General features: G+C 52.7%; 2 protein-coding genes and 1 long non-coding RNA gene across 12 annotated transcripts in view; 2 read left to right on the top strand and 1 right to left on the bottom strand.

Moving 5' to 3' along the window:
* LOC134511316 (homeobox protein Hox-A3) overlaps window positions 1-14,669 on the top strand; it is a 52,082-nt gene extending 37,413 nt beyond the window's left edge. For 3 of the 10 annotated variants that reach the window (XM_063325064.1, XM_063325062.1, XM_063325065.1), the window contains exons 2-4: window positions 4,122-4,710; window positions 12,586-12,805; window positions 13,549-14,668. In XM_063325064.1, the coding sequence (XP_063181134.1) occupies window positions 4,239-4,710; window positions 12,586-12,805; window positions 13,549-14,272 (1,416 nt within the window). In that variant the 5' untranslated portion in view covers window positions 4,122-4,238 and the 3' untranslated portion in view covers window positions 14,273-14,668. Of the gene's footprint in view, window positions 1-306; window positions 532-884; window positions 930-1,046; window positions 1,206-4,121; window positions 4,711-6,151; window positions 7,602-11,586; window positions 12,806-13,526 lie in introns of those variants that run through there. The other 7 variants (XM_063325058.1, XM_063325059.1, XM_063325061.1 and 4 more) reach the window with 6 other exon arrangements.
* Window positions 14,670-14,822: 153 nt separating this feature from the next.
* Window positions 14,823-18,622, bottom strand: LOC134511315 (uncharacterized). Its single transcript, XR_010069853.1, has 3 exons — window positions 18,508-18,622; window positions 15,914-16,198; window positions 14,823-15,219 (listed from the first exon to the last, which is right to left on the bottom strand). It is a non-coding gene; the product is annotated as an uncharacterized LOC134511315 (long non-coding RNA).
* Window positions 18,623-18,812: 190 nt separating this feature from the next.
* HOXA1 (homeobox A1) lies at window positions 18,813-21,477 on the top strand. Its single transcript, XM_063325057.1, has 2 exons — window positions 18,813-19,603; window positions 20,024-21,477. The coding sequence occupies exons 1-2, from the start codon at window positions 18,982-18,984 to the stop codon at window positions 20,377-20,379; spliced, it is 978 nt and encodes a 325-aa protein (XP_063181127.1). The 5' UTR covers window positions 18,813-18,981; the 3' UTR covers window positions 20,380-21,477.
* Window positions 21,478-25,682: the final 4,205 nt, after the last annotated feature.

The raw sequence follows: 25,682 nt of genomic DNA, 5'->3' as shown, positions 1-25,682 counted from the left end.
AAAGGGGCGGCGGGGGGGCAGACACGGCCATCCCCCCAAAACCCAGGGCGCTGGAGAAAGAGGCGAACGCCTTCCCCAGCTCTGCCGAAGAGCGGGAGGCGAAGGCGAGCTGTGCGGCGCCGGGCTCGCGTCCACGCGGGGCTGCCGCCCACGCGTCCCCACGGGGGCCTGCGGGCACCCCGACCCGCCTGTGCAGCACATGTGTGTGTGTGAGCGCCTCTGTGCCCGTCCCGGGCGCTGGGGATATTTGCGGGGGTGAGGGTGGGAGGGGGGTGTCTGTGTGTACATCTGTGTGTGTGTGTGCGCTCACGCATGCATGAGTTAATAATTAGTAACTCTAATGATTTCCAGCGTGGCTCTGAAGGCATTGCCCAGAGCGGGGATCCTGGTGGGCTTCGGTCGGCTCTCCGGACCCAGCCCCGGCTCTCCGGGCTTTGCTCCCCTCCCCAGGACTCAGCCGGGGTTTTGCGGGGCTCCCGGCGGCGGGGAGCGGCAGAGGGGCTATTCCGCAACCGCCCCCCAAACCCACCGGTAAGAGGGACAAACCCAAGTTCCCCCCCCAGCAGCACCCCCGGAGGCTGGTGAGAGCGACCCTTTGTGAGCGCCGTTTGTCTTCATTAGCATAATTTTCCTGGACTTTGGTGACGCCCGGGTGCAGGGGGGGGTGTCACACTCCTTCACTGCCGCGCTCCTCCGCTCCCCCAGCCCCCACCCTGCCCCAGGCTTACCCAGGCGGCCGCCTTTCTTTCTTCCTTCCTTTTTTTTTTTCTTTTTCCTTCTTTTTTTTTTTTTTTTCCCCCCTCCACTCCCCCCCACCCCCCTTTTCTCCTTTCCTCTCTCTCCTTCCCTTCCCAGACCAGCCCTGGGAAACATCCCCGTCCTCCGTGCCCCGCGCAGGGGGAGTCCGCCACGCCGGGGACCGGCTCTGGGTAGGGTGGGCAGCTTGAAGCGGGAGGGGAGAGGAGGAGGTGGGTGTCCGGAGTCACCTTCCCATCCCGTGTGGGGCAGGGCTCGCCCCTCCCGGCTGGGGGGTGCCGGGTGCGGAGGAGCTGAGCCGGTGCCCACCCCGCGGCCGCAGGGACCCGGCTGGGGCAGACACAGCCCCTGCTTCCCTGGGTTGTGTCGCCTCCAAAAAAAATAAAAAAAAAAAAAAGAGAGAGAGCGAGCGAGCATGCTGGCTTCCGCCTCAGTCGTCAGAAGTTAAGGTAAGCAGGCCACAAATACGCTGCTATCAGTCGTGAATGGCGGAGTTTATGTCCCAGTGATTTATGACCGTAGACTTAAATGTCGGTTCAAGAAGAGTTCACAAGCTGGGGCTTCCTTCCAGGCAGTGACTGATACCCTTACACTTCGTGTTCAGGCAGCTCTCTCTCCTCTCTTCCCCCCCCCTAACCCCCCCCCCCCCACCTTCTCTCAACTTTGTCTTTATCTTTCAGGAAATCTTGCGGGGGGGGGGGGGGAGCGGGGGGGGGGGCGCTGCCTGGATTTTCGTCCTGGAGTCAGAGTTTGGGGCTCGGCTGGGAGTTACAGGGCAAAGATCTGGCGTGCTTGGGAAGGGGGGTGGCGGAGGGAAGGAGAGGGTAGGGGAGAGCTGGAGTGGGGGAAATGGGAGGTAATTGCCTCCCCCAAGCAGCTTTCATCTGCTGCCTCCGGGCTGTCTGGGTTGGGGGGAGAGAAGTTGGTAAAGGGCAGAGAGGTGTATTGCACAAATGGAGATGGAGCCGATTAAACGGGCACTGGAAAAATTGGGGGCCCATCTGTCTTTGTGAGACCTGGCCTTTTGTCTGCGAGGGGGAGAGGAGAGCTCTTCCCATCCCAGGCACCGGCTGGGGTGACAAACTCCCCCCCCCCCCCCCATACACACACCCCTTCCCACCTCCGCGTCTCTCGTTAGGGCGCTGTTATTATCGTGATCGTCGTCTCTCTTAATCCCGCTATTCCCGCTTTTGCCAGGAATGGCCGCGCGCTCCTCAGGTTACCCCCGCTTCTCTCTAACTTTGTAGGAAGTGATTAACTTGGCGAAGCCAAAGGCGGGAGCTGATTTTTTGCCCCCCCCGCCCCCCCCCCTTGCTGGCAGGCGGCCGAAGCTCCAATAATATTTTGCCTTCCGAGCAAAGTTGCCTATTGTCTGCGGGCAGGCGGCTGCGGGAGCCGCGGGCTCCGCATCCCCGCTCAGCGCTGCCCGTCCTGCCTGCGCCGGCAAACTTCCCAGCGGCCGGGGGAAGGCGAGATATTTGATGTCGCGATCATGAAAGGCGGGTGGCTCTGTAAAATCACCGCCTGCTCGTTATTTCCTCTGTCTCCTCTGGTCGTGGTGTCTATATTCTCTCTTTCAAAGGAATTGAGAAAAATCACACCAGGCCTCGATAGCATCAGGAAGGAGAGGCGAGGAGCTGGAAATTGTGTGCGCGCCTCAGATCTCCATCGGTTTATTAGCTTAATAACATCCAAAGAGCTTGATTAGTGCAATAACAGGGTAGCCGCCCTGCTGTAGGTGTGTTACCTTCATTTTGTTACGATCTAACAAAGGGAATACTGTTTTCTAAGAACTTGTATAACTTGAAAGGCGTAGAATGAGCTCGTTTGGTGCATGTGTTGTGTAAGGGTTTTCGCCCCTAAGCATTTGTCCTCGTTAGATGTTTGTGGGGGGGGGAATATCCATCTGCTTAAGTACAGGGTAAGTGGCAAAAGAAACGAGAGCTCTTCTGATCCGAAAAGACGTGGTCAGCAAGGGAGTAGGGGGTGAGGAACACACTTTACTTGCTGAGAACAATGTGAGTGCGTGTGGAAAAAGCTCCTAGATAGGAGATTAAGCACAGGTCTCTTCTTTCATTAATGCGGGCGATTCTTTAACTGGTTATTTTCAGGCAGGTAACCAGTAGACTTCAATCTGGGAGGAAAAAAAATATAAAAATCACAGGAAGAAAGAAGGACGGGGAACAAAAACAGAGGGGGGAGAAAGGGATTCGCCCGGGCAGGAGAAGCATTCTCTGGGTTTGTGTCCACCCTCTCCCCAGCCAAGTGACCCTCATACATCAAATTACATAGCAGTTTCCAAGACAGAACCTATTATCGCTAAGTTGGAAGGAAAGTTCAAGCCGTGGTCATGGAGATGAACGCTGGTTTTTCAGGTTCCTGGTGTGTTTTTTTCCCCCAATCCATCATGTTTTAACAGGTAGGATCTGGCTGATTCCACGAAAAGTTAGTGTCTTGAAAATAACTGCTGAAAAAAACAAACCAACAACCGCCGAAGCGCCCAACTTGCCCCTGCTGGCCTCGCTTGAAGGGGCTTCGAGCGGCGCCGGGCGCAGCCCAGGCTGCGGACGCCTTCGCGGGTGGGAGGCGGGCGCGGGGGGTGCGTGGGGCGGCCCCGGCCGCGCTGCGGGGGCCGAGCGGGAGCCGCTGCGGGCGGCGGCCGGGGCTCGCCCGGGCAGAAACCGCTGCCGCCGGGGTGCGTGACCTGGGCGGCTCGGGGTGTTGTGCGAGCACGGAGGGAAGGCGGCTCTGTCTTTGTTTATTTTCCTACCGAGCATTTCATAGACAAGCCAAAATCCGTCGCTGGGGATCGGGGTGTGTAAATATCCCCGTCTAGGAAACCCTTCCACCCCGCTCCTGCCCCCTGCCACACGTAGACAGGAACAATCTCGTGTATTTCTTTGACGTTGTATGGAGGGAGAGACATAACCTGGAGAGAAAGGCTAAAAATAAAATGACGCCGGTTAGAGGAGAGGGTTTGATCCCAGAGCTGGAATGAAGGAGTGTCCCAGCCCCTTCGCATTACCGATTCCTCGATCACCCTTATCTCAGAGACTGGTATTAAAACAGCCCCTTGGTGATAAACGATCAACCCCTTTGCCTTGTGGTGCCCCACTCTGTTTCTTAAGAAGAAAGAAAGAAAAAAAACCTAGAAAGCCACTATCCCGGTACAGCAAAGCACATATTTGTAGCTGCCAGTAAATCCAGGCAGCTTTTATATCGAAACGCTCTGTGCCTGAGGCCAAGTCATGCTGCTAAATATTGCTGACCACTTTTTCTTTTATGGCTTTCATGTCACTTAGCTATTGAAAGTAAGATGGATTTGTACCATTTCTTCACCCTGCTCTGCTCTCCCCACACCCCAGGTCTGCCCGGAGAGGCCATTGGAGGAAGAGCGCCACGTGACAGAGGGGTGCCAATGTTATTCTCCAAGGGTGTCAAGACCCTGTCAGTTTGCGAAATAAATATTGGGAAACAACGAAATGCAAAAAGCGACCTACTACGACAGCTCTGCAATCTATGGTGCCTACCCCTACCAAGGAGCAAATGGTTTCACTTATAATGCGAGTCAGCAGCAATATCCTCCATCTTCATCACTTGTGGAAACTGAGTACCACCGCCCCGCGTGCTCCCTCCAGTCTCCCAGCAGCTCTGTGTCCCACCACAAGGCCAATGACATCAGTGAGAGTTGCATGAGGACCCTCCCCAGCCAGCCTCTCCAGCCCCCCGGCCTCACCGACCCACAGGCCCCACCGCAACCACCTCCAGCCCAGCAGGCACAACCTCCACCTCCGTCCTCCACCTCACCATCTCAAAATGCCAGCAGCAACCCTGCCCCGGCCAACCCCACCAAGAGCCCGGCTCTTAACTCGCCCACCATGTCCAAACAGATATTCCCGTGGATGAAAGAGTCTCGGCAAAACACAAAGCAGAAAAACAGCAGTTCCAGTTCAGGTATGAAACATGTTCTCCCCTCTCTCTGGGTACCCCTGGGCTGGCCATGCATCCGTCCTTCCCTGCCCACCCTCTCTTTGGGGAGGGGAGGGGGCTCTTTTCCTCTCCAAGTTGACCCCCTTGAGCCTTTGGAGAGGAGTTCCCACTGCTTGCAAGGGGAGCTCGGTGAAAAAACCGCCCCCTGAAAAACTTTCCCAGCCCCGCAGGATGGGTCTGAAGTGGCTTTGTTTCCTCGTGGCTAAGCCACTTGTGCCCTCTTACATCTATCACATTTCCTAGGTAATCCCCCCTCCAGTAAATCATGTCAGTGCGGAGCAGCCCAGGCCTTAAGCCAGAGGCCTGTCCCGAGTACTTTGTTGGCACGGTGCTGTTAGATTAATAAGACAGTGACCTATCTCTGCTGAAGTGTAACAGGAATAAAATAGCTCATAATCACGTGCAGGCAGGATCAATGCCCTGCATGCAGTCAGAACCCCTTTCTATTTTAACAAGCTGATTGGCAAAGTTACAAGCCTGGTAAACAAAAAGCATTCTGGAGTGCCATAAACTTAAGCCCATAAAATATTATTTGAGGGATGCAAGTGTATATTAACGCTTTTATTACGCGAGGAAACCCAAATTGATAACACCAGTGCTAGCTCCAGTGCCCAGGAGTTGGGCTTATATTAACTTCTTCCTCTTTCTCTCTTAAATGTGCCTTGGAAAGAGAATCCAAAACTTTGGCAAATGTCTTTGCCAGTCTGCTTTTTAAAGCCCTGGTAACATTGCTGTTTACAGCTTTCCATATCATGTATTTATTTTATTAAAAAGCAGTAACATTTAAATATGTCTGTATGCCTGTATGCAAGCCTAGCCACTGAATGTTCTTATGTATATTATACTTCCCAATCACTACCATATGTTTATGCTATATGCTAGAGGTGATAGAAACACTATACTGTCAATGCTGTGCTTATGTGTTATAATGTTATATTGTAGATACCTAACTTTCAGGCATCTCTAGCTGATGTGTAGATATCAGGGTTTTCAGGAAAAAGAGGGCTGCAGGTCTTTAGAGCAATGGAAAACTGCTAGTTCCTGAAGACCCTGATCCCACTGTGTTAGCAGAGCCATAGGTTCACCTTCAGAGTTTCTAAACCCAACTGTGTTTCCCTGAACCCTTCTAACTCCCTTATGCAAAGCTCAAGATATGTTGTATGCTGTCATTCTTAAAGGAAGAAAATATAGTCATATAGTAACACTAATGAGGTGAAGGAGTCTACGGAGGCTTGAAGGTTGGCATAGCTGAGCTTGTGCCATGGGGGAGTACACGTTGCAACTGTAGGCGTCCATCTCACATCCAAGAGCTGGACTCTGCAGGTGCTGGTGTTGTTGGCTGTTGTCTGTGGTTGCTGTGTCCAGGTTCACCATGCTGATTGTGTTCTTTGTGTGATTTACATAGGTGAGAGTTGTGCTGGTGATAAAAGCCCTCCGGGGCAAGCGTCCTCTAAGCGAGCCCGTACAGCTTACACAAGTGCCCAGCTGGTAGAACTGGAAAAGGAGTTCCACTTCAATAGGTACCTTTGCAGGCCGCGAAGGGTAGAGATGGCTAATTTGCTCAATCTCACAGAAAGACAGATCAAAATCTGGTTTCAGAACCGCAGAATGAAATACAAAAAGGATCAAAAGGGCAAGGGCATGATGACCTCTTCAGGAGGACAGTCCCCAAGCAGAAGCCCTGTCCCTCCAGCTGCTGGGGGATATCTAAACTCTATGCATTCTTTAGTAAACAGTGTCCCCTATGAGCCCCAGTCGCCTCCGCCATTTAACAAGCCTCATCAAAACACCTATGGCATCCCTGCATCGTATACTGCTCCTCTTAATAATTGCCCACCTCCTCAAAAGAGATACACGGGGACGGCAGCTGTGACACCTGAATACGATACTCATCCTCTTCAAGGCAATGGTTATGGGAATCCACATATACAGGGAAGCCCCGTCTATGTAGGGGGCAACTACGTGGAGACCATGACCAATTCTGGGCCTTCCATCTTTGGTCTAACTCATCTCCCTCATCCTCCCTCTGCCAACATGGACTACAGTGGGGCTGGGCCAATGGCCAACAATCACCACCATGGACCTTGTGATCCGCACCCAACATACACAGACCTTACAGCTCACCATCCTTCTCAGGGAAGAATTCAGGAAGCGCCCAAACTCACCCATCTGTAAGAGACAGGAGTCACTAAGTGGAACACCAAGCCCCCAACTTTTGGAAAGTACTCACCCCTTCCCTTCTCTTTCTCTCCTCCTCCCATGTGCCCTCCCCTCCCCTTCTCGTTTCTTTTGTTTGTTTTGGTTTGTTTCGTTTCCTTTGGTAAAAGCGTTTTCTAGTTTATGTGACGTAGCAATATTTGTTGCTTGAATTGCTCTATAGTTTCACTAGTGGATATTTATCTTCTTGAACTGTAGCCTTGTGTCTCACTTTGGGAGTATGCAGAGGCTTTATACTTTACCTTCTACACTTTTATCAAAACAGGGTATATGAACAAATTTTCTATAAAAGGAATTCTTAAATGTGAATTTGTTCGTACATGATTGATCCCACGGGGAAGCAATTTTTTTTATTGCACTTCTTTTAAATAGCGAGAAAGACATCAAAAACGCTTGGACAGGGACTCCCTGGACAATTATTAATACGTGTAAGTCTTTCAATGTGTGTATGCTGGTGAACATTCAGATTTATTTATATTTTTTTTTGCAAACATTGAATAATCTAAGTGTTTAAAATTTTATTTATCCCCATTTGTTCATATTTATATATATATAAAAAATCTGTACCCTGAATATTCAGGAGGTATTTACCTGGCCATATGTTAGATGGCGTATCGGCACGCATAGGAAATATCATTTGAAAGGAAACTATTACTCCTTTTATTAAAAATGATGATAACGATGATGATGACGATGCAATAAAATCTGGGAAAAAAGATCATTGTTTGAATACTTTATGCTTGTAACATCCAGCTAGGCGGAAAGCCTGTGAAGCTGAAAAGGCTAGATTTGTTTTGAAAGTTATACATTCCTTGCTGCTCACGTTCCGGAAAAAAAAAAAAAAAGAAAAAAAAGAAAAAAGAAATAAAGTTTTTATTCTGAATAATAAAGAGTTAAGAACATGTTCTTCGCAGCGCAAGGGAAGGGAGAGCCCTTCATGACGTGGGGAGCTGGGAAACTCGTCTGTAAACTCATACGAGGATCCGCTCGCCCACCCGAAGGGCCCCGCGACGCCTTTTCAGCATTTCGTAGGCAGGGAGAGGGAGTTTTTTGGCGTGTTTTTTTTTTTTCCCTTTTTTTTCTTTTTTTTTTTTTTTTTTTCCAGCGGTGTTTCACGCCCCGCGGCCCGGACGCCTCCTCCTGCCCCCGCTGCGCGGTGCCCGCCCGGCGCGGAGGGCAGGCGGGCGCGGATCTCCCACCTCCCCGCTCCGGGGCTCCGGTGGGGGACCGGCGGCGGAGCAGAGCGGGGGGACAGTCCCCTGCCTCCCTGTCGGGGTGTGTGTGTGTGTGTGTGTGTGTGTGTGTGTGTGTGTAGCACATGGGAGCAGAGCTGAGGAAAAAGCCTCGCGTGGGTGCGGAGGGGCCCGCCCCGTCCCCGGGCTCGCCCACTGGGCAAGGAGGGGACCCGGGCAGCTGCCGAGCCCCGCCGGATTTTGGGATTAGGGGCGTTGGAGCAGGCCCCCGGCCAAACCCCAAAGGCGGCTGGTTGCTGGGGCGGATGCCGAGCACTGCTGCCTCCGGACACGGCTCCTTCCACCCACCGCCCCCTCACCGTTTTTCCCCTTTTCCTTAAAGAAGTGGATTTTATCTCTTTTTTTTCTTTTTTTTTTTTCCCTTCTTTTTTATTTAATTATTATTTTTTATTTTATCTCGGGGTTGTTTCATTTGTGCTGAGCCGCCTTCCCTCCCCGCCGCTGCCTGAAGCTGTGGGGGAGGGGAGCCTTGCCCTCCCCTCTCTTCCCGCGGGGGTGTGGATGTGTGTGCGTGTGAGTGTGGATGTGTTGCGGGGGGGAGGGGGGAACCACACGGTACTGCAGAAGGGCGACTGTCCCGGACCCGAACAGGCACCCACGGGGGTCTCCGGTCCGAATCGGCTCGAAGCGGAAGGCAGAAACCCGCAAACGTGTGTTTAAATCCGATTTTTCTCCCTTTCAGGCGAAATGTCCGTGATTTTTAGATTGAAACTTGAAAGATAAATCAAAATGGACCTTAATAGACTAGGTAAAATATACCCCCGCACGTTTATAAAGACATATTCCTATGCTGCGTAGATAATAATGCACGCTGTTCACCATCTGTATCTTTTAGAGCACAGAAAAAAAAAATATGTCGCCATTTTGGTCTCATGCTGAAATATTATTAATCTTTGGGCTTTATCTTGTTCCCAGAACCATCCTTGCCTGATGCTGAAACATTGTCATGCGTCCATGAATCTATACAGAGCTTTTCTGCATAAATAGATAAAGCATGCTCAGTCAAAGAAAGGCACTGCAAATATATTTATACCGTGATGTTTATTGTATATATAGATATGTAACCGTGGAAGGAAAGGTTATGTAGTCTGATATTTTTCATCGAAACCTGACTATTACCCAATACAGACCAACGACTCACTATTATTTTGTAGGCAAAGGAAGCATTTTTGCAACATTGCAAGACATTGCTCGTTTCGAATGAGCGCCCGTATAAAATTCAAGCAGCCACCCCCCCCATCCCCCCCAACCCCTCGGATCGGTTAGGTTAGATACAACAAAAGGTAACGGTACAGTCGGTGATTCTTACTGTGTGGCTCCTTTAGCACCACGAATTACATTTAAGAAAATGTTCGAAGAGAAGGAATTTGGCGTTTCACCCCCCTCCCACTACGGAGAAAGAAAAATACAGGCGATTATGCCCCCTTCTTTTCAGAAACCGTACTCAACCCCTTCTCTGGAGCTTGGAGGTTGCAAATAAGAATTTGAATTTTTGCATTTAAGATTCGCCCGATTAAAACATCCCTCTGGAGGCAGAAGTAATTGATTTGCCCAAGAATTTCGCGTCCCCTCTCCAAAGGTTTTGTTCCAGGTGGTTTTTGTATTAGACTGACCACAAGAAACAAATGTGCAGAATAGAGACACCCACACAGGTTTTACTCACAAAGCCTGGTTAAAGTCCAAACCTCTCTCTTTATTATTTGTCATCCTGCTGTTAATCCCAATATTTTCCAGAGGGGAAAAAAAAAAAAGGAAAAAAATTAAAGACAAGACAAGAAAAGAAAAGCCCGACCCCACGGTAGGCACTGAGAAGCAAAATAAAACCGGACTTTTCCCACAAGCAGCCCAGTCCTCTGCCAGCATATTTTAAAAGCAGCTTTTTTCCTTGTTTACTTGCGTTTCTTGCTCTGCCTCTTTTCTCGGCCACATTTGATCTCGGAAAGAGCAAGAAGCTTTAAATGTGTTCTTAAGGGCCAGTAGCTGTCAAACCTTTTGGCGGCCAAGATTGATCGCGCACAGACACCACCAGAGCTTTGTTTGGACTAAAAGCAAGAAAATTAAACCCCTTGCATTTTCCAACAGCATCGATATTTGTAAGGCATCCCTTTTGAGGGATTAAATGACAAGTCTCGTTCTATATTTTATTTAAACAAGCAACCACCAAAAAGCCCATTTAAAGCCTCCCAGCCCCTCCCCTCCCCCTCTCTCCAATGCCTTCGCAGATATGCTACATCTTGTGGGTGCATTAACTTAAAAGCGATTTTTTAAATGCACTTCGTGCAGTCTGGACGCCGACTGATCCGCTGAGTGCTTGGGGTCTTGTTTTCTTTTTTTTTCTCCCCCCTCCCCTCTTTCTTTTTCTTCCTTTTTTTTTTATTTTATTTTTTTTTATTATTAATTACGAAGACGCTTGCCGACCCCTTTTTGGCAACTCCGAAAATAAAGCGAGACGGCACGGCATCGCCCTGGCGATGGTCCCTGGCTCCTCGAGGACGCGGAGAGCGGCTGGGGAGCGCCATCCCACACACCCCCCGAGCCCCCCGGCGCACCCCGACCCGTCGGGCACCCCGGGTTCCGCGGGAAGGCAAGCCAGCCCCGTCCGGGGCTGCCCGTGGGCGGCTGTGACCACAGGATTCATCAGGCTGGTGATTGTGGCCATCATTGTCATCGCTCTCCCTCTCGCCTCAGTCTGGTTGGAAAATTGTGTGCCCAAAGCATCCAAATTCTGGACTTGCCTCGACCTAGCAGGGGCGACTGGAGGCGGCGGCGGCGAGAGCCAAGCGTCGGAGGCGAGTGCCGTCTCTCAAGTCATAACCCCGCAGCATTTTCGCTCTGCCTGGCCCCCGTGAAAACAAACCCGCTACCAGCCCATATATTTCCTGGTAATCGAAAATACTCACCAGACCCAGCCTACTACGGTTATTAAGCAAATTATGCCAGCAGACGGGAGTATCGTTTGCAAGCTAAGGCACAGGATTTGGGTTTTTTTTTAAAGAGGCAACAGCCAGACGCGTTTGCAGCCTCGCGATTTGGCTCGCCCAGAGAGGTACTCCTAGGGTTATGTTTTACGGTCCAATCCCGGGAAGCCAACTGGAGAGGGAAGTCATGAAGCACAAGGGCTGCTGCCTATGTGACTCTTCCCCTAGAAGCAAGGTTGCTGAGGAAGATCCTGTTAAACAATGGCTCGGCACCGGCGGCCAATTGTTCTCCGTACTGTACACCCGAGAGCTACCAAAAAAAAAAAAAAAAAAAAGAAAAAAAGAAAAAAAGAAAAAAACAAAGAAAAAAATGAGAAAGGGTAAAGAAAGGAAAAAAGAAAGGAAAAAAGAAAGGAAAAAAGAAAGGAAAAAAGAAAAAAAAAAGAGAAACAAACAAGGGAAAAAAAAGAAGGAAAGAAAAAGGAGCCCATCGAGGCTGAGTCGGGAAGGAGAAACTAGTTTTGAAGGAAGTGCTATTCCTAGGAAAAAATCAAGACCCTCTGCTTCAGACTCCTGCCTGGGTGCAACTTCTTATGCGGGGGCCTGGCGGTGTCAAAACTTTGAAGATTAATGGATTACTTTGTTAATGACTCAAGGCGTCAGATTGAGGTGCTTAAATGATTTGTGAGGTGCAAAGCGTTTTCCTGACAGTCCCAAACAATGAGAGAAGAGTGTGCGGGTGGAGGCGAGGGAGGCAGCAGGCTGCAGGACAAGCAGCCACACACACACACACACACACTCCCGCGCACACACACACACTCGCAGCCTCTCACACAAACATATCCACGCACACGCACCCTTCCCCCCATCCCCGATCATTTCAGATTAGGACGCCAAGGGGATAGATACTCGAGATATCATTTCCCTCTTTAAAAAAAGTGTAAATAAAGCCTTTCTGGCCCCCAATGAGGCGTTCCTTCCCGACTTTTTTGGATCAATCAAACAGACAGTGGCTTCTTTTGATTAAAGCCCAAATTGTCATTGGGCAGAGGCAATCATGTGACAGCCAATTCGGGCCAATTTCAACCTTGTCTCCATGAATTCAATAGTTTAATAGTAGCACGGTCCCCATACGGCTGTAATCAGTGAATTAGAAAAAAAACACCCCACCAGCGATCTTCTATGCTATATTTTTTTCTCCTCTCTCTCCTTTTTCCTGGGCCTTCCCCCCCCCGAGCCCCCTGAATCCGAGGGAACTTTTTCTCCGCGGGGGCTGCCAGTTGAAGGCCATGAATTTCGCATTTGAGCGAGAGATCGGTTTTATCAATAGCCAGCCATCGCTTGCTGAGTGCCTGACATCTTTTCCCCCTGTCGGTGATACATTTCAAAGTTCATCAATCAAGAACTCGACGCTTTCACACTCGACACTGATTCCTCCTCCTTTCGAGCAGACCATCCCCAGCCTGAACCCCGGCAGCCACCCTCGCCACAGCGGCGGCGGTCGCCCCAAGGCGAGCCCCCGCGGCCGCAGCGGCAGCCCGGGCCCCGCCGGCGCCCCGCCGCCCCCGGAGTACCCCTGGATGAAAGAGAAAAAGGCGTCCAAGCGATCCGCGCTGCCGCCCGCCTCGGCCTCCGCCTCAGCCGCTGGACCTGCCTGCCTCAGCCACAAAGGTCAGTCCAAAAGACTTGCCGCCGGCCCCGCCGGGCCGCTTTTTTTTGGCTCCCCGCAACCCCCCGGCTTCGCGGGGGGACGAGGCGGAGGGGCGGGCGGGCGGGGAAGGACGGAGCTGGCCGGGCTCGCTGGAAACCCAAACTTTTCCCCCAACTTGCTTAATGCGGGATGATTTATTTGAGTTGGAGCTGACCTCTCTTGTCTCGCCGTCCTAGAGTTAGGATATTTGACAGTAATGAAGAGTGATAGATTGCTCCCGCTCAGCTAAGCAGCTGATGCATTAATTATAAATTGCGGTATGGCTAATATAAAGTTTGCTCTGGTGTGGGGAGGTTGGGGAGCTGGAGGCAGCAATTTTGCGGAGGTGGCCGAGGGGCACGCAGCACCGGGCGCTCAGCAGTGCAACACAATGGGTTTACTGCATCCAAAGGCGGCCATTTTGTTGCAGTTGCTATTTTATGCTATATGGACATATAGATATAGTCACATACGTGCAGAGAGAGCACTCCCCCCCCCCCCTCGCCAGCCCCCCCCGCCCCGGGATGCGATGTGCTCGGGAGCTGAAATTCAATCCGTGCATTTATCTGTTTTGTGTGTGCGTGCGTGTGTTTTTGCTTTCACTGTTCTGACGGTGGTGCTTTGGGGTGCGTGTGGTGGTGGGTGTTTTTCTTTTTCTTTTTTTTTTTCTTTTTTTTTTTTTTTGTTTTTCTTTTTTAACAGACCCCCTTGAAATCCCCGATAGTGGTAGCGGTGGATCTAGGCGGCTGAGGACGGCTTACACCAACACCCAGCTTTTGGAGCTAGAGAAAGAATTTCATTTCAACAAGTATCTCTGTAGACCAAGGAGGGTTGAGATTGCAGCCTTGCTGGATCTGACCGAGAGACAAGTCAAAGTCTGGTTCCAGAACAGGAGGATGAAACACAAGAGACAGACCCAGTGCAAGGAGAACCAAAACAGCGAGGGGAAATTTAAGAGCCTAGAGGACCCAGAGAAAGCGGCGGAGGAGGAGGAGGAGGAGAAATCCCTCTTCGAGCAAGCCCTCAGCAACGTCTCCGGCGCTCTTTTGGAGCGGGAAGGCTACGCTTTCCAGCAGAATGCCCTCTCCCAGCAGCAGGCGCAGAATGCGCACAATGGAGAGTCCCAAATTTTCCCCGTTTCGCCTTTAACGAGCAATGAGAAAAATCTGAAACATTTTCAACACCAGTCACCCACTGTTCAAAACTGCCTCTCAACAATGGCCCAGAACTGTGCAGCTGGCCTGAACAATGACAGTCCTGAGGCCCTAGATGTCCCTTCTTTACAGGACTTTAACGTTTTCTCCTCAGATTCCTGCCTACAGCTTTCAGATGCAGTTTCCCCCAGTTTGCCAGGATCTCTGGACAGTCCCGTAGATATTTCTGCTGACAGTTTTGACTTTTTTACAGACACACTCACCACAATTGACTTGCAGCATCTGAATTACTGAGAAATTAAAGACGTCCTCTCCAAGGGTCCTGCTTTCTCCTCCTTATTCTTCTTCTTTATTTTTCCCGTGAATTAATTTTATTTTTTTCCCTCCCTTTTCCTGGTCAGTATTTTCTGTTTATTACCTCACTCTGCTGTGTCATTTTGCCGTTTCTTACGAAGTTTTAGTTGTGTTCAATTTAAACCTAGCCACATTCTAGGTCCTTCTATGAAAGCAATATATGAGGTCTGTAAGAAAGTGATTATATAGGAATTGTATCTTCACTTTCTTTTTATTTTTGTATTGCATTAGGATGCGTTGTCATAAGTATTTTTGGTAGAATAAATTCTTGTTTGCTACAAGGAGCTTTCTCTTTTTTTCTTTCTCTTTCTCCCTCTCTTTATCTCTCCTTTCAAGACTGATAACATGCCGGGTATTTCTCCCTATCCCTTCTGCTCTTAATTTACTAATAATCAAAATCAAACATTCTGACTATGAGCTCTCCCCTTTTCACAATTTAGGACATATATTAGAGAGAAAAACACGTTCAAATTCTTTATTGCAAGGATTTTAACACGGGAAAAAAAACCCCAACAAACCAAAACAAAAGCAAACTAAAACCATTCACAGCTTTGATGGAGATCTCTTCCTTTTAATGTATAAATGTAGCATCTTATCTCCGTGAGGATACAAAGCTTGGAAATGCTGAGCTGTAACAAAAGCATGAACGAGCACTTTCTCTCTTACAGGCAAAACATAAGAGAGACACAGTAGGATAAGCGTCTCCTACAGAAACTACCCTGTTACATACACGAAAGGTACTTTTTAAAAAAAATAATCCTGTTTTTCTAGAAAGTAGTGCTTAGCAGCTATCAAGCTGTTTCAGGAAGCGTATCTTAAAAATATCAGAGCTCACAGAGAGTGCGCTTGGTTACTTCTCACGTGCTGAGCGGTCCAAGGAATCAGTCCTAGAAGGAGAGGAAATGGAGAAGTTAGTGCCTGCAAAATCAAAAGGGTGGCACAAACGCGGGGGAAAAAAAGAACATTTAGGGAAGAATCAGCCACTCCACTCCTTTTTTGAGGGGCGGTGCGGGGGCACAGCCGAAGCTATTTTTGTTTAAACCTTCTTGCCGGACGAAGGACTGATAAACGAAAAGGGGAAACCCGTAACTTTAAAGTTACAATTTCCTCGGGGCTCCCCCACCCTCTGCTTGCGGCAGCAAAGACGGGCTTTCAGAAGTCGCCATCAAATTGCTTGCCACCCGGCTAGCGGCGGTGCCGGACCCCAAAGAGGAGAGTGAGCCCCGTCCTTCGGGCTAAAACCGAGCAACAGATGCCAGCGGGGCTCGGCCGCTGCGGGGCCGGGGGATCCCGGGCGGGTGCGATCGTGGCTCCCCGTATGCGTGCTGGGTGCGTGTGGTGACACCGCACAGGCGAGTGGGGCTTGGGCGGGGGTTTGTGGCCGGGGCTCTGCTGCCCGTCCGTGCGAGGAGTGTTGTCTCCTAGCTCTGCAACACGTTGTGGAGCTGGGATGCGTGGGTTATAGCTGGAAGGGCTGAACGCAATTCTTCCGAAAGTCATAAATCAAACTCTTTCTATGAATGAGAATGTCATCAAAGAGATCAATTGCAGGAACACATGCACAAATAAAAATCCTCTTACGTATTTGCCGGGGCTGGGGATCCCCGTCTAAAACCATTAAGTGAGAAGGCGTTTAGTCATAATTCATTTTTATTGCTCTTTTAAAACAACAGCTTGGCTGAGCTGCGGACGCGGCGAAACCTCGGCCCTGCTTCTTGTCCTTCTCTCTGCTCCAGCCCTGTCCCTGCGGAAAGCGAGCAGCCTCACCGGCATTTTAACTCCTCTGCCACTGGGTTAAATTGGACTGCAACGTGCACGGACGGGTGGGGGGTTCTTTTGTGCCCAGATTTCTGGATGCTGACAAAGCTTCAAAAAAAAAAAAAAAAAGGAGAATAGGCTACAAGATTTAAACTTCTCGCAAACCCTATTTAAATAAATGGGGGGATTCAGGGAGCAGGACTCGCCTCTGAGTCTCCCGGGGAGCCCTGGGGCCAGAGCGGGGGCACGCTCCCACGGAAAAGCCTAAAGCGCCGGGATCGCCCCCTCGGCCCCAGTCGCGGGGCAGGAAACGCGGAGGAGCCGCGGAGGGGCGCGGAGGGAAGCGGAGGGGCCGGTCCGGCCTGCGGGCAGGGGGAAGGGGCGGCAGCTCTCCCTCGCCGGGCCGCGGAGGAAGCGGGGGGGTGTCCCCTCTGCTACGGCCCTTCTCATGGTGTTGCCCCCACGCACAGTACAGGCAGCAAAGCCCCGCCAGAGAGACAATGCAACAAAAGAGACAATGGCACGAAAAAGGGAGAGAAAAAGGGATTTCAGGGTGCTGGAGACTGTAAGAGAGGTGCTGGGACTCGGCGGAATTTACGGGTAAAAAAGCACCATTTATAGTAAAATATACTTTTTTTTTCTTGGCCGGCTGTTGTGAAAAAGCACTGAAAAGATGCCAGCCCTTTTATTAGTAAACAGTCCCAGCAGCCTGCCTTTTTTCTCTGCCTTATGAAGCATTTATCACAACTGGTTTACAAGAATGAAATAAATGTGTTTACAGCCGTAACCATAGCCAAAATTGGTGCAGTATAATGCCGTAAATGCCTCTGGAGTGTTGTTGCTCTTGTCCTCCGCTCCGCCCCCCTGGAGTTTAAGAAACTGAACCTTTCCAGAGGGCCCTTAACCATCCGTGCCTGCGCAGTAAATCAGAACAAATAGAAATACTGAAGGCATAAAGCAGCCCTTCGGTTTTGGCTGGCAGTAGAGAGGCCATGGAGGTGGCATGGGAAAAGGGCTGACCTAATAGCAGTAGGAGAGCTCTGCACCTAGGAGAGGATGTTGTAGTTCGTGTGGGAGGGCGGAGCTTGAGGGTTTGTGTGTGCGTGTGTTCGTGAGCAGGGAGAGGTGGCGGGGTAGAAGAGCCTTTTGGATTTCAAAACAAGCAAGAACCAAGCGTGAGAACAGAGGGACGTAGGAGATGGCTAGAAATGCACCTGCAGAACTACAGCGGCCAGCCCCTCCTGGAGCTGGTGGCAGGGGAGGTGACTTTCCATCCATCCATGCATCCCCGAGATTAACGTTTCGCAGGACGCCTCTATGAAGCGGGTTGGTGCCATCCTCTCTCCCTGCAGACGGCTGGGTGCCCCGGGACGGAGGGACGCCCGGCCTTTACCTCCCCTTTCCTTTTCCGCATATGTAAACCGCATATGAGGTCGCAACCCACATCCCACCGCCCTCCCTCTTTCTCTATCCACGAGCCCTTTTTATTTTTCCGTGGGGGTGGGGAGGGGTAGGTTTATGGCGATGCTCAGCGCGGTTCCCAAGGGTCCTGGGGCCGCCTCTGCCACTGGCCATCTGCCACCTCCCGCCACTGCCGGCCCGGGTGGCGGAGAGCAGGGACAAAGGGGCCGGGGCGGCGGGCCCTGCGCCTCCCGCCGCTCTTCTGCCCCTGCCCCGAGCCGCCTCCCCGGGCCGCCGGGCTGCGACCCGCGGCACCCCGGGCAGCCTTCCCCCCGCCCGGTCCCAGGGAGGCAGCGGCACCGCAGGGACCCAGCAGATGGGCTGCGGAGCCCGCGGGCCCCCGCCCCATCATCCGTCCCCCTGCCCCCGGCTCCTCCTCCCCTACCCCAGCCCCGGGCTGGCGCGGGTGAGCCCGGCGGAGGTGCGGGGGGAGCAAGGATGCGGGCCAGGGGGAGGCCGGTGGGCCCGGCAGAGTACAATGGCCGTCAGTCCCAAAAGCGGCTCATTTCCATGCTAATGTCCGCGGCCGCCTGGTGATGCGGCTGGACAAGCCCCTTTAACTCTTGGCGTCGCGTCGCGCTGGGACTGCGGCGGGGCAGGAGCAACGACATCCTTCGGCCGCGTCCCCGTCCCCATGCCCGTCCCCACCCCATCCCCATCCATATCCTCGGCCCCGTCCCTATTCTCCGCCTTATCCTCATCCCCGTCCCTATCTTCATCCCCGTCCCCATGGCAGTCTCCAACAATATCCACGGTCCCATCCATATCCCCGTCCCCAGGGCTGATGCTCTCAGCGCTGCCCGCGCCACCCCCCGCCCCGTATCGCGGATCCAGCCGTCCCCCCGCGACCTCGGCCGAGGCATGGGGGGCGGGGGTCGGCGGAGGTGCCCAGCGCCGACCTGACAGCGCCGACAGCAGGGGAGGCGCCGGGGCACCCTCCCTGCAGCAGCACTCACCCTGGAGGTGACGGCCAGTGGGCTCGGCGGGCCGGGCGCATCCTCCGGGTCTCTCCTGCCTTCCCCTCTCAGACGGCGGGCGGGACCCCGCCGGCGGCGGCGGCGGCGGCGGCGGCAGCGGCGGGGCGACAGCTCGGCCCGGCCCCCCCACCCCCCGCCTCAGCCCCCCCCTCCCCCCCGGGGGGCCGCCGCCGCCGCCCTGCCCCGCGGTGCCGCGCCGCGCCGCGCCGTGCCGTGCCGCGCCGTCGGAGCGCTCGGCGTTTAAATGCCCCCGACGCGGCGATCTATCAGCGGCAGGAGCCGGGAAAGTCCCGCAGGCGCCGCAGCCATTGGCTGCCGCCCCCCACGTGCCTGCCCGCTGCCTGTACCTTCGTGTCATTTTCCTGCCGGCCCCATGGAGGAAGTGGGAAAGTTGGTGCGGCCCCGCCGGACGCTGAAGACCCGGTGGCGGCGTGACAGAGGGACGCGGCGAGGATGAGCTCCTTCCTCGAGTACCCCGTCCTCGGCGGCGAGGCGGGGGGCTGCGCCGCCCGCGCCTACCACCCCGACCACGGGATTACAACTTTCCAGCCCTGCGCCGTCAGCGCCGGCAGCTGCAGCGGGGAGGACCGCTTCCTGGCGGGCCGCGGGGTGCCCATCAGCCCCCACCGCCACCACCACCACCACCACCCCCCGGCCCAGCCCGCCGCCTACCAGCACCACGGCGGCCTGGGGGTGTCCTACGCGCACCCCGGCTGCGGCCCGACCTACGGCTCGCAGGGCTTCGGACCGGCGTACGGCCCCTACCCCCTCGGGCAGGACGCGGAGCTGGGCGGCGGCTTCCCCCCCTGCGCCCCCGCCGTCTACTCCGGGAGCATCTCCTCCTCCGCCGCCGCCGCGCAGCACCCGCACCAGGGCTACGCGGGGGGTCCCGCTCAGTACGTGCCTCCCCCCTACGGGCAGGAGCAGCAGAGCCTGCCCCTGGGCACCTACAACCATGCCCTGTCTCCCCTCCACGCCGGCCACCGGGAAAACGCCCGCTCCCCCTCCGCCGAGACCTCGCCGCCGGCGCAAACCTTCGACTGGATGAAAGTGAAAAGAAACCCACCCAAAACAGGTCAGTGGCCGGCGGGAGGGCCGGGGCGGGGGGGCCGCTCCTCTCCCGCTCTGCCGTGGGTGCGGGGCAGGCGGCGCGGTGCCCTGCGGGGCGGTGGGGCAGATAGGGCGGCCCGCACCACTGGGAGCAGCCGCAGCCGTCTGCCCGCGGCGCTGGGAGCCAGCGCCGCTTATTCCCGACTCCCCCCTCTCCGCCTCTCCCCCGGTCGTATTTCTTGTAATTCATAAACCACTTATCAAGTTTCCTCTGACACTAGAGGCTGACTCCGGTTTAGCACCTCGCACTCCATCACTCACCCTGCCGGGGCTTCCCTCTTATCCTAAGAAGTTCTTGCTCCCTATCGCTTAGCCGGTGTGGACATATTGATTACGTCGCCTATAAATCATTTGCGCTTACTTACCGCTGCATGTCCCCTCGCAGGCAAGGCTGGCGAGTACGGCTTCGTGGGGCAGCCCAACACCGTCAGAACTAACTTCACCACCAAGCAGCTCACCGAGCTGGAGAAGGAGTTTCATTTCAACAAGTACCTGACCCGGGCCAGGCGGGTAGAAATCGCCGCCTCCCTCCAGCTCAACGAGACGCAGGTGAAGATCTGGTTCCAGAACCGGCGTATGAAGCAAAAGAAACGGGAGAAAGAAGGGCTGCTGCCCATCTCCCCCGCCACCCCCACGGGCTGCGAGGAGAAGGCGGAGGACTCCTCGGAGAAGTCCTGCTCGTCGCCCTGCAGCGCCTCGCCCGCCTCCTGCGCCTCGGACACGCTGGCTGCCTCCAACTGAGACCCGACGCGCCCCGACGGCCGCCCGTCGCGACGCCCCCCGCCAGCGCAGCTCGCGTCCGCTCATCGCGGTTATGTCGGTCCCTCGGTCGGTCCCTCGGTCGCTTTCCCCGAGAGGTGCCGGTGCCCCTCGCCCCCGCCGCCGCCCGGCCCCGGGGGTGCCGGCTCGGCCGCCCGCTCGCCTCCCAGCCGCCGGGTCCCGGCGCTTTGGTGCCAAGAGATTTTCTTTCGCCCCCCCCCCATCCCGCTCCCCCTCAACCCTTTCTGCCGGAGGAGCTGTGTTGGCACACGTGTAAGGGTCTCTCCCTCCTCCGCTGCAAGGACGCTCCTCCGAGTTTCCCTGAGTGAAAGACAGGTGATCTAGGGTACATAACCTCACGAAGAGATGCACTATTGCAAGTGTTTACACGACTTATTATAGGACTTTCATCCCCTTAATTTAATGTATTCTTTGTTCGTGTCTATGAGTTTGTTGCTTGTAAATACTTTGTCCGAGAGATTTATCTTTTTACAGATTTTTCTAGAAATGACGTTTCGATTATCAGGTTAAGCAGGGTGAACGCATTCGCCAAACTGGATCCACTTTTATATTGGTAAAGCCGACGACCGTATCAAGTAAACGTCTTAAGCTCAAGCAGATACCTCAAAAAAAGTAGCGCTATTTCTTTAAATGTGACAAACAAGGCTTCAATTGCACTAGGTTTTGTAAACCTTACCCGGTGTGCTTGCCCCCCATCCTTTGCCTCCCCTCCTCCCCCCATACTGTGCTGGATTATACTCAACCGAAGGGTATAACCGTCCAAAAGACCTCACCTTTTCCTATTTTCATATTAACCTTCCTTTAGACTCGATGTCTTTTCAACCTACTCGTGAATGTGACGAATGGCCAAATGAATGTATAATTTCTGTGGTTGGTGTCCAGACCATTGCATGACGCGCTGTGCTTTGCTGTACTGCGGGTACACTGAGTTCTATCAGTTGTCGTGTGTGAGCGAAATGTCCTCCTGATTTTCTGTACAATCATGAAAGGCTCTGGGATTCCGCTGGTGATGGAAGCCAGGGCAGGATTTACGGGTCCTTATAATGTCTGTAATAAATATATTCCACTTTCAGGTAGCCCTCGTCTGCCTACCTCTGCGTGACGTCAGCGCTGAGTCACAGGCTGGGCTCAGCAGTTTGGTTTCCCTTATTTCCTGCTGCTGGGGCCTTTCCAAGGGGGAAAGGGCAGAAGAGTCTCCCAACATTACTCTTCATTGCGTTGTTTTGCTGGGGTCAGAGCTCTGACTGCCCAGGCCGACTCATAACACAAAGCTTCTTCCTTTCCTATGCTCAAACAATATTATTTTTAGAAAATATAAGGCCCTTCTCTCCCTCCTCCATAACTGGGAGGAATTTATGACCCCGATCTATTTCTGAAGCACAAACACGAGAACTTCCCGGGTCAAGTGCTAACCTTTTCACCTCGGGATGGATGCTGACACTTACGTAAACAGAGCACCCTTCAAAAGCAGAAACTGTCTTCAGCCAGTCTTTCCTCACATCGCAGGCCCCTCGCCAAGGGCTGCACATTTAATTAAGCCGGGCACTAAGCTGGTCCGGCTTCTCTCTTCCCCCCCTCCCACCCCAGGCTGGCTTCTCTCTTCCCCCCCTCCCACCCCAGGCTGCCATCCCCAGCGGCTGATGGGTGCCAAGGTAGGAGATGGCTCTCAGGCTCAGGTGCTCGGTAGTGTGCTTCTGGCATTAACCCCAGCCCATTCCACTACCATCACTTTTTTGTTTTTTTTTTTTTTTTTTTCCGCGGGCGGGGGGGGGGGGAAAGCTAGTTATCGCAGGTAAATATAAGATTTCCAAGAGGTGTCAAATAAACAGCGAGTCAGGGAGGCGGGAGGGGGAGAGCGTGTGGGGAGAAAGCGGGTGGCAGGACGGAGCAGAGGCACGCTCAGCTGGACGGGGGGGTGTCTCAAGTCACTGCTGCCTCTTGAAATTCAGCGCAAACACGCATAACATCTCCTTCACCCGGCCCAGCTGCGGGGGGGAGTGCTCCCGGGCTTCTCCCGGGGCCGGGTAGCCCACGCAGGCTCGGCTTTGCGGGATCCGCAGAGAGACAACGAAATTTTCTTCACTTTGGTGTCAAAAGAGAAAAGCCCTGATTTGCAAGGCGCGGCGGCCATATCAAGAGCCGAGCTATCTGCAAGGGAGCAGGGCCGTCTCCAAAGGCTCCCGCCGATGCCTCTATTTCTTTCATTTCCCCTCCTGTCATATAGTTTACCTTTTGTTTATTAGTGTAAAGCCACAAAGCAAAACAGATGGCCTTCTTCCAGAGACTTGGATGTGTTAAAGTGGCATTTGCATGCCAATGAGGGCATTTCAATATCGAAATCTGGATCTAAACATTGCTGGAATCCGGATCTGCAGCCCTGCTCCCCCGGTGTTGACTTAATGTGTTAGAAAGAGCCGCCATAAATTATAGACTAAATGCGAGAGACAAGACACTTGTCAGTGCGTCAATCCGCGGTGAGCGATTCATCGGAAAAGAATCCCGTCTCCTTCCAAGCCCAAACCCCGGGTTATCTTTTTTTTTTTTTTTTTTTTTTTTTTTTTTTTCCGCAGCCCTGATCGATTTCAAGGGAAGACACCCCAAATCTCCCTATCGTAGCTCATTGTGTTAGCGTTATTATTATTATTTCGATGCGATCAACCTTTCGGGTCAGGGCGTGTGGGAAAGAGGAATGAAAATCTTTAGCTTAGAGTCTCTACCACAAAAATATCGCTGAAAAAAATCACAGCGTCCTTTGGCCCGACGGAAACACTAATTTGCCCTTCAGGTCGTGGGGATCCTTTTGTTTTTACACTTTAAAAAAAAATTTTAGTTTTTTTTTTTCCTAGAGTCTCGGGGGAAAAAATGAAAAAAAAAAAGCCCCACCAAAAAACCCCACACCAAACCGCATCCAAATGTCAAACGGAGTTTAGCATCTTCCTATCATACTTAAGGCCATTTCTGCTGTTCACCTTTAAAGTTTACTTTTGGAGGCTATTGAGATGCTTTGGTGTTTTCCTCTGGGGCAATCAGATTGAAACCGATCAATATTTACTCAGTCTGAAAGGGCTGTTGAAAAGGCAGCTAACAACAAACTGCTTAGCTGCTCTCCCCTCTTTAATCTCAGGTTCACCGAAAGTTCAAGCAGAAATGAATTCGGTGATGGGTCACTTTAGAATAAATCCCAGTGGTTAATCTCACAGCCTCGGTAAAGGCAACAATTACAGAGTCATCCCTCTCCTTCTCTCCCTCTCGCTGTCTCCCCGGCAGCGGCAACTTTCCTCTCCTTTTTGCCCAGCAGTTTTTACTAAATCCTGACCGCTTTCCGCTGGTTTGCGGAGACACCCAAAACCCCAGCATCTCCCCCCGAGGCCGGCGTAAAGGCGGGTACCCCCGGCGAGAGGTACCGGGGGTGCGGGAAACAAGTCTTCCCGCAAGAGATCCCGCATTTTCAGAGGCGGTGGGGGGGGGTGTCGGGGGCAAAGGGAGGGGTGCTGGGGGCTTGCTTTTTCCCCGGTGGTGGGCGCTGGGGGGGCGGTTGGAGACGTGCCCGGCAGCTGGAGGCGCTGGCGGAGCCGCGGGGATATACTCCCCTCTTCATCCTTTATGGGAAAAGAGTAGAGAGAAATCCGGGCAAAACGCGATGGACGTCGCTGCTAATTGCAGGGACTCCTCAAAGGCCAAAGTTCACGTAATCACCGCATAAATGCATGCTTAATAGGGATTTATTAGTACCTCTCTAATGGCAGCTCACGTTTGGGCTATTGAGTCCAGCGTGTTTTCACCGGCAAATTACTACTCAGGAGCTACCCCCCTCCTGCCCAGGCGTTGGGGGGGACCCCGGGCACCAGAGGCGATGAGCTCCGGGCCGGGTCCCCGGGAGGCTCCGAGCCGGACCGAGCCCCGGGGCCGCCGGCGGGAGAGCCCGGACGGCAGCGGCGCGGCGGGGAGGGGACGGGAGGGGACCGCTCCCCGCCCGCGACACGGCGGGGGCCCTCGACGCGGCGGGGAGGGGGGGGTCCGCAAATTTTTTTTGGGAAAGAATCGTTTCGGAATATTTTTCCCCATAAGGTTAGGAGCAAGATCTCTTGTTTGTTTTCCCCTAGCAATTAGCTCTGTGAGATCGCAGTAAACTGGTAACCACAAAAAGGGAATACAGAAATAATGAAATGAATAATATATGAATAAATACCAATAAAATATATTTAAAAGATATTTCTTTCTTTCTTTTCTTTCCTTTCCTTCTTCTTTCCTTCTTTCTGTCTTTTTCTGTGTCTTTCTCTCTCACTTTTTTCTCCCTTTCTCTCCCTCTTTCTCTCTCCTTTTTCCCTTTCTCCCTTTCCAAGGCAAACATTCCTTTTCTCCCCCAGGCATGCTACTTGGCCGACTTTCACTGTTAACATTATTCTTTTATGGTTTATGTGTCATAAAATATTACAGGTCACAGTTACTCCCGTTTCAGGCTCAGAAGGACCATTGAAATCAATGGGAGCTCTAGAGAAAAGAAGTCTTTCCTTGTGCCTAAAAATTTGGGGGCAAACTTTGTTGATTTTGATCATGCGAGGAGCCCTTTATGCCATGCAACTTCAAAAGGATTACACATTTCGGTAATACGAGCAGAAATTGGCCCGGAAAAAATGCTTCCGAGCTATTTTTTATAGGCAATGACATATTTTAAGAATTTGTTCCACACGGAGAATGTTTCAGCCGTTATTTTTACAATTATTTTGGCTTTTCGATCTGTTTTCCTTGAAAGTGTATATCTCGTAAAGTTAAATCGGGACTGTTGATTAAAAAGGTCGCTGAATAATGATCAACCTCTATTACAATGAAATCATTAGCTGGTTCATGACTTTTCCGTGTGCTCAGTTTATAAATACAAACTCGACGCCTTGCAAAAATTCTCCCCCTACAAGAAAGTAAAAGTAGCAAAAAGAAAAAAAAAATCAAATAAGACCAAATATAAGCTCAAAAGAGGGACGGCGAGAGGACACGAAGCCAATCTGAGCCACCAACTCTGGTGCCTACGTTCACATCCATCTCAGACGTGGTGTAGCCAGCGGGAAGCGGAGAGCTTGGGAAAATACAGGGACTCATGGAGCGTTTTCGCTCGCCAACAGTTGTAGGAAGTGTCCGAGCTGTCGGGAGTCGGGGGACCCACCCGGGGACCCACCCGCCCTGCCCCGGTGCCTGTCCCGGTGCCTGTCCCTGTGCCTGCCCGGCTTCCCGGCGCTGCGCAGCAGTTGCTCTTTGCATCCGATACGCTT

This window comes from Chroicocephalus ridibundus, chromosome 2, assembly GCF_963924245.1.
Source record: "Chroicocephalus ridibundus chromosome 2, bChrRid1.1, whole genome shotgun sequence".
Lineage (NCBI taxonomy): Eukaryota > Metazoa > Chordata > Aves > Charadriiformes > Laridae > Chroicocephalus > Chroicocephalus ridibundus.
The sequence above is the reverse complement of the archived record's forward strand: the minus strand, read 5'-3'. Positions and strand labels throughout refer to the sequence as shown.

Excerpts from the sequence above, each read along its gene's own strand:
- HOXA1 (XM_063325057.1), top strand. The coding sequence starts at position 18,982 with ATGAGCTCCTTCCTCGAGTACCCCGTCCTCGGCGGCGAGGCGGGGGGC. Across the intron at positions 19,604-20,023 it reads AAGAAACCCACCCAAAACAG|GCAAGGCTGGCGAGTACGGC; the intron begins GTCAGTGGCCGG and ends GTCCCCTCGCAG.